Source organism: Theobroma umbraticum, unplaced genomic scaffold (assembly GCF_002168275.2).
Source record: "Theobroma umbraticum cultivar Fairchild unplaced genomic scaffold, ASM216827v3 scaffold_239.0, whole genome shotgun sequence".
NCBI lineage: Eukaryota > Viridiplantae > Streptophyta > Magnoliopsida > Malvales > Malvaceae > Theobroma > Theobroma umbraticum.
The window spans coordinates 1481054-1494450 of record NW_018397279.1 but is presented as its reverse complement, the minus strand read 5'-3'; the positions used below and the strand labels follow the sequence as shown (position 1 = coordinate 1494450).

Sequence of the window (13397 nt, the reverse complement as noted above, 5' to 3'; positions counted from 1 at the left end):
TAACTTTACAACTAGCCTTGGAATCCCAAGCATACTCACTAGCACCTTACCTTAACCACGCTAACTGCCCATACTTCGAAATTTAGATCACCAAACATCAAAATCCCACTTCACAATCATGGATTTTAGTCTTAAACGTTATATGTTTATATTAGTATGATGAGAATCTTTGCATGTTTGTAGAAACTAATTTGAGGTGGTGGGAGTTGCCCAGACAAAGAGGTATGTTGGATGGGGGGGCCAAAGCAGCCTGGCTTGGAATTTTCAGATTCGGATAGTAGCATATCTGACTCAGTCAAGGCATCCTAGTTCACAAAAATCAGTGCAAAAATATCTTCCCAGTTCAAAGATGAGCCAGCTTTGTGTTCATGTACAGATTTTCATGGGACCTTTTGGCCTGAGATGATGGAAAATGCAGCTCTGCTTCCACTTAATAGGTTTTGCAAGTTCAGATATCAGAATGGCCTTTTCTGATCAGATGAAAGTATTTAGGACTTTGGGATTTTTCTTGTCAGACAACAGACAGACATTTTTGCCTAGCAAATAAACTGCTTCTAGAAAAGCAATTTGAGTTGCTTAGCTTGTTAATTAACCTACCTAGCAAATGATTAATGGAAACCAAACAGTTAATCACTCAGCACTCAAGGAGATAAGATTCCACCGCCATGACAGACAGACAAAGACAGTCAGCAAGAAAAGTGAACTCTTATTTTTAGGCAACATAATGCTACTGTTGTTAAGTGGAAAATTAGCATCTTTTGCATATAAGACAGTTCAGTTTCCTAGGGTAAGGCAAAGAAGATTAAATAACATGAAAGTGATGAAGAGAAAATGGTTCTAAAATAAAAAATGGGACAAGGATTTCAGAGGGACCACTACTGACAGTGAGAGCTACTGCAAAGACACAAATATGTTTTGCCTAAATCCATCCCCCACCTACATCCCACCAGCACAATTTTTGAAATGTTTACACCCATGCATTTACTGCAAAGCCTTACTGACTTTCAACAGTCATATATTTATGAAAATGAAAAGGTTAAGGCTACTGCCAATGTTAGGTCATCCATTGAATAAAAGAATGTTTCTTGTTTATTAACATAATTTACTTCTCATGTACTCATTTTCATGTCTATTCTTTGAGAATGACAGTAGCTCTTGATTCATGAACTTTGAATGGAGGCAGAAATCACCATTAACTTCAATTAGTATCAATTGCAGAAGCTGCCAACCTACACTATGCACAGCTTAAAGGGCCTAAGGCTCCCAAAATGATAGAAAAGTAACCTTGTTGTAGCCCCCAAATCTTCCACATGGTCTGGACTGTTTGCAGTTTTGTGTCCTACTCTGCTAATCTGGTTTACCTTTATCTCTGTAGCAGCATTCTTTTTTTTAGGTAGGGGTGGCCGGGGCCTGCAGAGTCAAGGTGCATATGTCCTAAGGAAATGGGACTGACATTCAAATTTCAAAGTATGCTTTTGTTTTATTTAGGGCACATGGCCCACCAACTAAAGGCCAAGCCTTCTAAGTTTCCACCCAAAAGGCCAGGACAAGGTCTCCATTACCCTGTCCAAGGTACAATAATTAAAACTGAATGGAAGAAAGTTTACCTATAGAATCACACACTTCGAAACAAAAAGAGGAATTTGGTTGGCTCACCGGAATTTGGTTGGCTCACCATCTTTTTCTAGTGCCTCATTCCCCACCCCAAATTCTCTACCTCTATTCATCCTTCTCAACAAATAAGTCTCAAAACAACTAAATTTGCCATCAATTTCACACCAAAGCTGTAGCAACTTGCGAACCAACCACAAAGACAGCTGAAGGCACCTCTTTGAATCTCCTTCAATGCTAACAAATTCTGGTAGTTTCCTCATAAAAACAGGAAGGAGAAGCATCTCAAACAAAATGATAGAGAAAACCTTGGATCACTGGCACAAAAAGCAATAACAGACATACACATTTGTGACTACCAATTACACTTACCAAGTTACAATCTTTTATTTCTACGATGTAAGACTGCAAAGATTAGACATAATAGCAGCAATTGATGTACAGCCCTAAGTTCTGAACAAAAAGAGGCTAAAACAATTATCACTGACATTGTAAACCAATCTGATTTCATCAGTGTTATTGTGAATCATGGCATTTTGATACTTCAGTCCTTTGTTCAACGCAATTTATATTTCACCAACTGGTTATTGAATGCTTCAAATCTCATCCCATCCTGGTATGCCCCTAAGCAACTTTAGCAGAACATCATCCTCATTCGCAATCACAACCTTCTTCTCAAACTCTCTTTGATCCTACCTAAAGGCCCTGGATGTACCGATTTCCTTCCTTCACCAAAACTTTTGACATTGGAAAACTCAAATTTTTACCTTCAGAGATTTTTCTGGATTATAGAACATAAGAGGCGAGCGCTTAGAGATCAAATTTGCAAGGGTTTTTGAACCAATGACTTCTTGAGAGAAAAGGAACTGAATCTTGTTTCTGTGGCTTGTTAATTTGACCCCACTTTGACGCTGAGACACCTTTTTCTGGGCACAGCACACATGAGCTTGTGAGGTGACTAAACTGTTAAAAAAACTTAGCAAATATTACATGGTTCTTTACTGAATATATGGCGGCAGCCTCTCTGTTAAGCAAAGTAAGGTTAGAAACTCCAGTAAATGTAAAATAGATAGATCTGTGAGGGGCAACAAACCCAAGTTTATGTCAAAACTTCATATCTTGCTTTCCCATTTTAAGTTTCAGCTCTGCCAAGGAACATACTTGAACAACAAGAATAACCATAGTTGCTGTGATTCAAATGACATGGATTAAATAAAAAGCAAATGTCCAAATTTTGGTTATTGAGAAAGAAGGCAGTTTTCTCGATTAAAACTTGTAATTCTTGGAAACATCTCAAGATTCTAGTAAAAAGTTCAAACACACATTATAACTTTCCAATGCAAACGTATAATTGCTGCAGCTCTTCACTGTATTAAAATTTGGCTACATTTCATTTCTAGCAACAGCTAATTTGAAAGTCGGAATGTAAAAAACTAAGGTATCTGATCTTTTAGATATACATGGCATTAGTTGAAATGTGCTGAAACTTAGATGCAGAGTTCGGGAGAGCTTCAGTTCCTGAATGCTGAAAGCTGAAACTTGTTATTAGCCAAAGATCCACGTCCATGAGATCCTAGAAGTAAGTAATAGATGCCAGAAGAAGCAATGCTGATCCACATCAAGCACCAAGGAATTCTATTTCTCTGAAATCAAGAAAGCCAATGGAAAACATTTTATCATGACATTATTGCTCCTTACAGTTTTGACATAATAAAAGGAGTAATAATCATGCACAAAAAACTGTGTTCAATAAAACAATCAAGCACTTACACCTTTTCCAAAGAAAGGCTCATATTGTCATATAATGTCTGAAAAAAAGCGATTCCATGATACTTTGGACATAGCTTCAACACTAAATACCTAATTGCCAATTTTCCTTATTGAAACAAACAGGGTATGCTTAGAGGAAATATGAGTCGTATTCTAATTTGTAATAGCCTTCACCTTCTACCAATGAGCAGATACCCCTGCTGATATTATAACACTAACAATCTTAGTTTTTTGGTTATCAGGATTTAGAAGGGGGAAAACTATCATTTTAAGTTTTAGCAAAGAATCTAACTTGAAAACAAAACTTTGGACCTTTTTTTTAATGAAAGTTAAAACTATCCACCTTATTGAACTTGTCCAAACACAATGCTGTAGTTTAAATTGCCGTCAACCATAAGTTTTTGATAAAGAAACAGAGGAAAAACCTCTTTGGGGCATTATTCATGCAAACTCCTAATTCTTGAAAGAACTGGAAACCCCAAAAGTTTAACTTCGCCAATATTTGATAGATTCTGTCTAACACAATATTCTCATAGCCTCAATTCCTAAGAGGAAAAATCTACACACCCTAATTAAAACTAAATGCTATCCCTTGATATTAATCAAATCTCAAGTTCTTGACCATTCAACTTGACATGAGAGAAACAAATTAAAAACAAATAAATAGACAAAAACAAGTTCAATAAGGTGGGCAATGTATCTTTTCTCCTGGATATAAATAGGCAAATCTTTTACCGCACACTTACCTTTCTTCTTTGCATGCCACTGTTCTATGCTCCCATACCAGTTCCATTGGAAAAATAAAGCTACAAGACGAAATATACCAATGAAAGCCACCTCAATGAATGCCATCAAGAAAGATCTCTGAGGGGACAAACCAGCAGTAGCTATGGCAAGCATCTGCCCCTCAAAGTTGCAAGGGACAATGAAACTTCCAGATTTGATGCCATCTAAAGCTTTCTTGGCAACTTCATCAGCTTTCATTGAACCAGAGGAGCCTGCTAGAATCGTTGTGAGCTCTGGTCTAACTTTACTTTCTGCAAAAGGTCAGCTTTTAGTAAATAAATGCAAATGCCAAATACGCAACACAACGAGCTATAGTTTTTTTTCTTTTGGACTTAGGGGAAGGGAGATCCAAACTCTGCACTTTAAGCACAGAGATCATGCACCAACCAATGAGCCAAATGCTTGAGTGCAACACAAAGAACTATAGTTATCTCATACTCCAATTTACTATTGAGAAACACAATTGGAGTTAGGAAAAAAGAAGCCAACGTACTTTAAGTTGTCAACAATTCCCATTTCAAATATATTTCCAACATATGCTTCTCAAGGGGGCAAGAAAACCTTTTTGATTGGACTGGAATCAAAGAAGAAATGCTAACAATAAGATGATAAAAATAACTACCATCTCAGTAAACTTCTCTCTGCCTGTTTAGATTGATAGCTACAATCGTATTCAATAAACCATCAAACTCAACCAATCTAATCTATTCTTCGCATCCAAAATAACTCAAAATGATTAATTCTAACGCAGAATGATGACATCTCACACCTTTCCAAAACCCAGCAAGCCAATAACCAGTAAATATAGGTTACAAAAAAGCAATCCAGCTAAAACTTTATGATAAGAGATTCAAAGAAAAGGGTCTGAAACCTTGCTCAAAACCAGGAGTGTCAGTATCTGGTGGAAATATGAGAGAGACATGAATATTATCCGCAATAACCTCCTGCTGCAACGCTTCTGCTAATCCCCTTAGCCCAAATTTACTGGCGGAGTAAGCTGTGTAACCGTAAACCCCCACCTATATTCCAAATTACAAAATGCAAGTAATTATAGCAGCAAAAGAAATCCTTCATAACTAAACAACAAGTTTATTAAAAAAAATTCAAACAAATATTGTTAATATTACTACTTACTACTACTTTTTAGCATTCATATCTTTTCCAAAACATTTTTTTCATAAATAAAAATGACTAAAATGCAATGCCCTTTTTATAAAACTAACTAACTCAATGATTTGGTTACTGACCTGCCCAGCTTGGGAAGACATAAGAGCAATAGAGGTCGGCCCACGGTCCTTCCTCTCCTTCATCAACGGCAAAACAGCTTTGATGACATTAAAACTTCCCATCAAATTCACATCGATCATAAATTTGACCTCGTCCAATCCCTGCTTCTCCAGCTCCTGAGGCACAAAAACACCCTGGTTAACCACCAGCACATCGATGGGCCCCGCATCGTTGATCGCCTTCTGAACGGCGTCGTGGTCACGAACATCAGCAGCAAAGATCGAAACGTCAACTCCGGAGGAAAGTCGAATTGATTGTTTCGCTTCTTCGAGCTTGCTAAGAGAGCGGGCTAGGAGGGAGACACGGGCTCCCTGGGAAGCGGCCTGGTGGGCTAAGGCTAGCCCGATGCCGCTTGACCCGCCTGTAATGAACACGTGGCGGTTTTTGATAGGGATGTTGACGGGGCGGGGACGGACGATGAAGTAAAGGAGGAGGAGAAGGAAGGGAAACAGAATAACAGGAAAGAGCAGCATCGAGGGCGGTGATGTGGGTGACGATGGAAGCTATCCCTGATCCGAGAGTGACAGTGGGAAGTGGATTTCGATTCTTTTTTTCCTCTTTGATGGTAACGTTTGACTTTTCCATTGGATTAAGAAGTTGGTTGGTCTTCGGTTAGAAGCCGAATCCGAAATGGTTGTCGGATGGCTGGCTTAGAACACGAGGAAAGCAAATGGTTTGATTGGGCCTTGAGAAAGTAGTTACATAGGTTGTTGTCTATTTCGATGGACTTTAATCTGATTAACTTTTGAATTATAAACCCAGGCTCATTTTTCCGTTTTTGTTTATTCTAAAACATTTAAAATTTTTTCTTATATAACAAAAAATGTTTAAATTTTTTATTATATCCACACGAATCCTTAGTCCGTAACAAAAAATATGACCATCAGACTCGATCTCAATTGACATTTCTATCCATGTAACATATGACACGTGACCATGTAACAGTTGAAGTCAATTTTTTCCTCCTTCACTTTCATGGTCCTCACATGACTTGATGACATAACCATCCGAACTATTATATAATCATGACATTAAATCATGTGAACGACAAATACCAAATAACATTAAGTAACCAGAAGGCAGATTAACAACAATAGATTGACTTGCTGTTTTGTTACTATACAATAGCTGAATGTTTGCTCTTACTTAAAGAAAATAGTTTGAGCATTCTGTGAATAGAAGCCAATTTCAAGCAGAAACCAAAAGGATTACATTCATACTTAACAGACAGTATAATTCCAGCTTCGATGGCGTTCAATCTTTGAGCAGCTTCTGATGTGAAGATTCCAAATACGAGATTACAAGGTCAGCTGCTTTGCACCCAGAAGCAACCGCTTTCCCAACTGATAATCCGCCTTTGTGGTTACCTAGCAACACAGTTCACACAAGTAAAGGTTATAAAAACTGATTATGGGACCCGTTCGGCATCTTATATTCAGACAAAAGCACTTCGGTTGAACAATCAGTACATCAGATTTAAACTTCTACATCACTCGGTAGAATACAATATTTATTAATTTGTTAGGAAAGTTGAAAAGTGCGCTGAATTCAGTTGACAGCAACGAAAATCTCTAGTCAACGTCTTCCGGGTTTTTGTTGGGATTTCATAACGTGTACGCATAGTCTAACTCTTTATGTGGGAAAGGATTGAGGTAAATGGGTTATTACATTATAAACTTCCAAGTAAAAGCACAGTTAGTTACCCGCATAGAAGAATGCAGGAAGATCCGTCTCCATCTTTTCAATTGCTTCCAAGACTGAAGCATAGTTACGGCCATACAACGGGAATGCCTTGCTCCAGTAGAAATGACTGTCATTAGGAAATCTCAAGTTGTCAGAAAATGTATGCAGCTATACATTTTAATTCAAAACACCTCATATATAACTATCAAAATTTTAACCATTAGACAGTAGCAGTAACAAAAAATAAAATGCTAAGGCAATGGTTCATGTACTTCAAGAATGTGGGTTCTCCCTCCACTCCCAGCAACTGCCGAAGGTCAGAAGTAACAATATGCTTCAACTCATCTCTAAAACAATGATTAACAACAAAAATTATTAGCAAAACAAATATATATACAATGAAGTAAGAAAAGTATGGTAAAATAATAAACCAACGAAGTTTTCAATACGTTGAGGCTTTTGCCAGCTCCTTATTTCGACTTCCCCCAACAAATGTAGTATAGAGATACAAATTATTAGGTGCACGATCTGGAAACATTATAGACGAAAAAAGTGTACCTGCAAAGAGTGAATACATACAATGAACACAGTAAGAAAAAAAAAATCAAAGTTCATTTAAGTGCACTGTACCATAGCCAAGCATTACCCAGAGTTTTTAAACCATTTTGTTGCTCCTTTGAAGGTACAAGAACTCCAAATCCTTCTAGGGGTTTCTTGACATTCTCCTTCTTAAAGGTGGTAATTATAACGGATAGTGGCATATAACTCACCTACATTTTAGATGCAAGAGAAGATGACCATAAACTTAAACTGATATTAAAAGTACCTTTGCTCATTCATAAATCAACAATATTTGTGTTGTCCTATGTAAATTGACAACTGGCACAATCTAAATGTAAGCATTTTCCTATTGAAGAAGCAAATACCTCTGGGATAAAGTTCAATGGAAAAAGCTTTCCTCCTTTCATAATTTTCATTTCTTTAACATTGCACAGTGGAGCCTGCAATAAACAAGAACCTTTTTGTTAACAATGATATCTTTGGACAAATAAGCATAAAGCATAACATATATGCATGTCAACGCACAAGGTGTTCTTTCTGCAGCAGCAAATAAGAAAAATTACTACAGTTTAACTAACTACTAAACAGAGTCCAACTAACCGTCATTACAACAGCATCAAAAGATGAACCTTGTGAGCGCTTGTCACGATCAGAAGCATAAGAGAGAGACCAATTCTCTAATGTAGACTTCCCATCATGACTGTAAGATAATGATAAAACCTTTGATTTCAGCTTAAGCTCATCTTTCGAAAGATCTTTGCACAACATATCAGTAAGTGTCTGCAAAAGCCATCCAGAAATAAAGGACCATGTTTAAGGGTTAAAAGTCTGCAGCAATATCATGAGAGTATCAGTTAAAAAGACCAGATCAGGTTCAAGTTATTGATGCTAAAAGAAAAGGAAATTAACACATTCAAGCAAAGCTTAGAGAACAGACACTGTAACCTATCTTTTGATAAAAATTGTAATCCTAATAAAATCTGAAGGATAAGGAACGGGCAAGCATACAACTGGCTGGAATTAAATACTAAATTGGTGTCATTTTCACATAGCAAATACAAATGATATGGAGATTTTTGTTATATATTTCTGCAACTGCCAATAGCAATGTTAAGATTCCATTATATGTGTAATAGCCTTCATAGAAAAGTTCTAGAATACATTTCACAGAAAATTTTTCCAGGCATTATCCATAGTACAACTTGAAGAAGTAAACTTGCCCAACGTCTCAAACCTTCAAACTATGTCAAGGATGTCAAAAGAGGTTCTACATGATAATTCAGATAAAGCTTTCTCTAAAGTAAATGAATAAAAAAAAATAGTACCAAAATAATACATGTCCATGGGGGGAAACAGGCAAGATTAAAAATCTTTAGTAAAGAACATTGAATTGAACTGTAAGATGCAAAAACAGTACCATATGTAAATTCTATAATGAATAGGAAATCTAAATTTGCTAAATAGATCGAGTAAAACAGCATACTTGCAAGTGACATAAAGATAATAAGCTTTGCTCAGAGCAACATCCAAGGTAAAGATATTATGCTCAAATGTCTCAAACAGTGTCTCAGAAGTTGATCCAATCCAACACGATGAAATATAAATGAAAAAGGAAACAGATTTTATGACAGCAGAAAGATTCAATTACTCCGAAATATCACTACATTATGGATGAAAGGAGCAATCTTCACACAAGGAACTTCAAATACAATTCTTGAGCAGAAAAAGTTATCCATCAGTCATTTACCTGCATTCCGCCCTGAAAGGAAAATGAGCCAGGCAGAGGCTTCCTTTTCTCCAAAGTTTTTGTTTCTCCACGATTTTCCCTTTTGGCAGATAATTTAGATTTAACTGCTCCAACTATGATAGAGCCAAACCTGACAAGAAAGAATGCCATTGAAATTATTTAGTTTTCAAGGGACTGTAATAGCTCATTCACTACTGAAATTGCAGTAAACCTTAACTATTTTTAAGAATATAATGCATCCTAATAATAGCAATTCATAATAATTGACAGCCAGATATAGTTCTTTGACACACATTGGTGGCAATCTTGAGTTGAAGTACAAATACACCTAGTCCAAATTTTAATGTGCTCATTCTAACTTCTAACAAATATCATATAGGCAAAAATTATGATTTGATTGTCACAACCAAATGTTTGTACATGTAAAGAATGCTCTAAATTGCGAAAGAAGCACCACAAAACTGAAAAAATAGGCCCCCCATCATGATTTCATCGGCAGTGATCTAGGAATACAGAAATTTAGAAAGAATGAAAAAGCAAAGTGTACCAAGGTTGTAATAATGTGTGATCAGTCTTCCAATGCCTTGGGAAAGTAATAATAATTTCTTATAATTCCTCCTAAGTTAAGGATTAGCAGTTTAATGGCTCTAGGACAAAGTGAACAAATTGACATCAAAGCCAAATTCAATAATTGAAAGGAAAATTTTTCAATTTATTCAGCAAAATTCATGTAAAGGAATAGAAGAGAAGTTACAAAAGAAATACCTTTTTTCAAGATCCCATAGCTCTGGAAAGGAATGGCGCATCTGTTTTAACCATGACAAGGTAATCAACAATATTTACAAAAAACCAATAAGGAACTATCACCAACAAGATCCATTTCACAACTCATTAAATGCCATAGTTCATGAAAATAGCCGGACACACTAATAATTAATATAAATAAAAGGAAAATCAGGTTGATACTTCCTTCCATGAGACTCGAACAGATTAGTCCAAAGATATGAGGCATTACTCACAGAAAGAGACTCAGGATCTCCAGCACTGGTTCCAGCAACAAATGGGTCGATGAGGTAATCCACAACCTTATAAAATAGAACCAATAAGTAAATGGACATCAAAGGCATCAATCTTTTGCAATTCTTTTCCCAAGACCATTAAATATCAGTGTTTCCAGAAGTCAATGCAGAACCCAAGTTAAAAAAAGAAAAAAAAAGGTTATATTTGGCATAATGATTGGGAAGATATAGCATGGACTAACAATGAATTAGAAAGCAAAGCATACCTCTTGACCAAAATGGCGCTGAAAGAATCCACCCACACTGCATAAAAATTGAACATATACAGTAAAGAAACAAGACATCAAGCGGCAACAAGCAAGAGAAACAGATGAACAAAAGCATGCTAATAACTATGAAAACATGGATTGAGTTTATCACCTTTCCAGATTATAATCATCAGATACTTTTGAAGCGTCACTTTTCTTCCACAAAAGAGGCTCCAAAATAATTTGAAACTGCAAAAGCAAATCCCCAACTATATAGGCCTATCATAACCATTTCAAAAACAAATACATATGAACAAAAGCAAAATGAGGAAAGGAAGCCAAGTAAGCTCCGCTTTACAATATTACTTTTAGTTGATTCAAGTTATGAGAAAGTTTCACACCACCAATACTTAAAATAATACCACAAAAGCCTGCATGCTTAACTAGTATGGTATGCTAATTGATTAAAATAAGACAGCCAAAATTTTTATCCATTGGATGCACCCAAAATAGTTCTGATAAACAAACCTTTGATTTTGCTGAAAGAATGTTGGTTGTGATTAGTGCGATGGGATTTGAGGGAATCTAGCACGAAAAATCAAGTAGAGATTGTGAACAAAGTCAGATCCAGATACCAACCTACCTTAGGGTGTGAAGAGTCTTACGGGGATAAGATGTAAACTCAAAGAGCAGTAAAGATGGAACAAGCAAAACATACTAATACAGGCACCCCATTTCTCACAATATACCGCTTCTTTTGTGCGATCGGCTGCAAAAGGCCACCAATAATCAAGTTATTTAAAAAAGTGGCTTCCCGGCTTTCAACTATAACCAGAAAACTTGTAAAGAATGTGGTATTGAAGCATGAACTCACAACTAACAACTCCTAAACTAGCATTTAAAAATGCATAAGATATAGCTATGGGTGTACTTACAACTTGTTGCTTATCTCGAATACCAAGATCATCAAACAAACTTCTCACTTCAATCTCACTTTCAGTCTGCACTAGTCAGTTAAAAGTTGGTGTCAACACCAACACCATCATTGCATTTTAAAAGTTCAACCGCCATTCGCGATCTATTTAACTAAACAAGCAATTATAGCCAATTTTAAAAAAGAAGAAGAAGAAGAGTATTACCATTGTATTTGCTCCTTCATCCCATATCAAACCCTCCTGTGAAACAGTTCTTAACTTCCCTCCAGCCCTTCCTTCAGCTTCAAACACCGTAACATTCAAACCATGAGATTTCAACTTGTAAGCCGCCGCGAGTCCACTTGATTATAGTCCATTTGTCCCAAAGAAAATATAAAATGCGTTTAAAATTAGTAAAAAGAAAAGCTCATTTCCAAATTTCAAAACAAAAATCAGCTCATAACATTAAAATTTTTCAACTTCATGCTCATAGATGCAGCAAGTTTCCTTCCAATCAAATTATCAAAGACAATCAAACAAAAAATTAGAACCGGAAGAAATGAAGGGAACGTAAAATTGGAAGTAGTACCTTACACCAGCGCCAACGACAGCCACTCTTTTAGCAGAAGCTGAGAAAGAAACACATAAAAAAATAATCAAAATCAAAATAAAGAAAATGAGCTCAATTATTGTGAAATTCGAAATTGGAATTCAATTTTAATAAATTTTTTAGCGTTTAGATTTGAGAGAGAGAAGTGTACTCTGCTTGTCTTTGTTTTTTGCTGACGCCATTTTCATTTTCGCGATGCCCGGCTTTGCTAGCACGTAAGCCACATTTAACGGTCTTGCTCGGATCTCCGTGTATTTTGGGCCCACTTTGGGCCTGGTTAGTACCTGGGCCAATATTCCTTTTTTTTCTGTTGTGAATCTGGGCCGTCCATAAACAAGGATGAGACCATTTGTTACGGCATTAGGCTCGTAAACAAAAGCCCAACGAAGATCTTAAAGCCCGTTTCGCATCATTGTACTAGCTATGTGTTCGGACAGCATGGTATGACAATGCTTTTCAATACATATAAATATATATATTATTTTCTCATATTTGAAATGAAAAAAATACAATAATGGATGTAAACAATTCTCGTATCAACAAAAATTAAATTCCTTGATTTAAAAAAATTATCATAAACATTCTAAAATTATAAGACAATTTCTTAAAAATAAACTTTTCGCCCTCTTTAACCTATCCCTCGACCCTTCTTTCCCTTAACCTCCTCCCTTGGTCCTCTCTCTCAAAAAATTTTGATGATGATTCGTAATGAAAAAATTTTTTATAAAATGATTCAAATAATCAAAAATATTTTTTTAATTTACTTAAATAATTAAAATTTATTAAATTTGTTTTTAAAGTGTTTTTCACATAAGAGAGTTTCTTTTAACGAGTTAACTTTTATAGCTATATGTATCATTTGCATGAACACATTTTAGCAGACAGATCTGTTTAATTTTGAGACTCTTGCCCCATGGCTCAGTTAGGCAGCTTCTATATGAAGCTTGGGGGGACAAGAGGAGCCTGCTGAAAATAAAAAATAATTGAAAAAAAAAGAATTATATTAAGTAAAAGCAATGAGAAGAAAACCATGAACTTTAGCTTTTGGGAACAATGTATGCTTTAAGTTTCCCCTAATGATTTGTAATGATCAAACAACATCTTGATTATGCATAAACAAATACAATGGACAACCCCCACCCAAAAGCTTACTCCCAAGAA

General features: G+C 36.0%; 2 protein-coding genes across 6 annotated transcripts; both read right to left on the bottom strand.

The window, feature by feature from the left end:
- Positions 1-2916: 2916 nt before the first annotated feature.
- LOC110427763 (3-dehydrosphinganine reductase TSC10A-like) lies at positions 2917-6070 on the bottom strand. 2 transcript variants are annotated; one of them, XM_021443354.2, is made up of 5 exons: positions 5415-6070; positions 5039-5186; positions 4260-4418; positions 4128-4187; positions 2917-3254 (listed from the first exon to the last, which is right to left on the bottom strand). In XM_021443354.2, exons 1-5 carry the CDS (start codon positions 5925-5927, stop codon positions 3247-3249), a joined length of 888 nt encoding a protein of 295 aa, XP_021299029.1. In that variant the 5' UTR covers positions 5928-6070; the 3' UTR covers positions 2917-3246. The 2 variants fall into 2 exon arrangements, with proteins under 2 accessions (XP_021299029.1, XP_021299027.1); XM_021443352.2 differs by having other exon boundaries at positions 4128-4418; positions 5415-6066.
- Positions 6071-6495: 425 nt separating this feature from the next.
- On the bottom strand, positions 6496-12435 carry HEMG2 (Flavin containing amine oxidoreductase family). Of its 4 annotated transcripts, none has more exons than XM_021443387.2 (18): positions 12388-12435; positions 12216-12255; positions 11852-11987; positions 11648-11713; positions 11431-11481; positions 11241-11297; positions 10885-10991; positions 10731-10767; positions 10465-10530; positions 10211-10251; positions 9446-9575; positions 8299-8478; positions 8064-8138; positions 7784-7907; positions 7587-7695; positions 7410-7484; positions 7158-7264; positions 6496-6821 (listed from the first exon to the last, which is right to left on the bottom strand). In XM_021443387.2, the coding sequence occupies exons 1-18, from the start codon at positions 12422-12424 to the stop codon at positions 6709-6711; spliced, it is 1551 nt and encodes a 516-aa protein (XP_021299062.1). In that variant the 5' UTR covers positions 12425-12435; the 3' UTR covers positions 6496-6708. The 4 variants fall into 4 exon arrangements, with proteins under 4 accessions (XP_021299062.1, XP_089641682.1, XP_021299063.1 ...); XM_089785556.1 differs by having other exon boundaries at positions 10885-10961; XM_021443388.1 differs by lacking the exons at positions 11648-11713; positions 11852-11987; positions 12216-12255; positions 12388-12435 and having other exon boundaries at positions 11378-11481.
- Between the last annotated feature and the right edge of the window lie 962 nt (positions 12436-13397).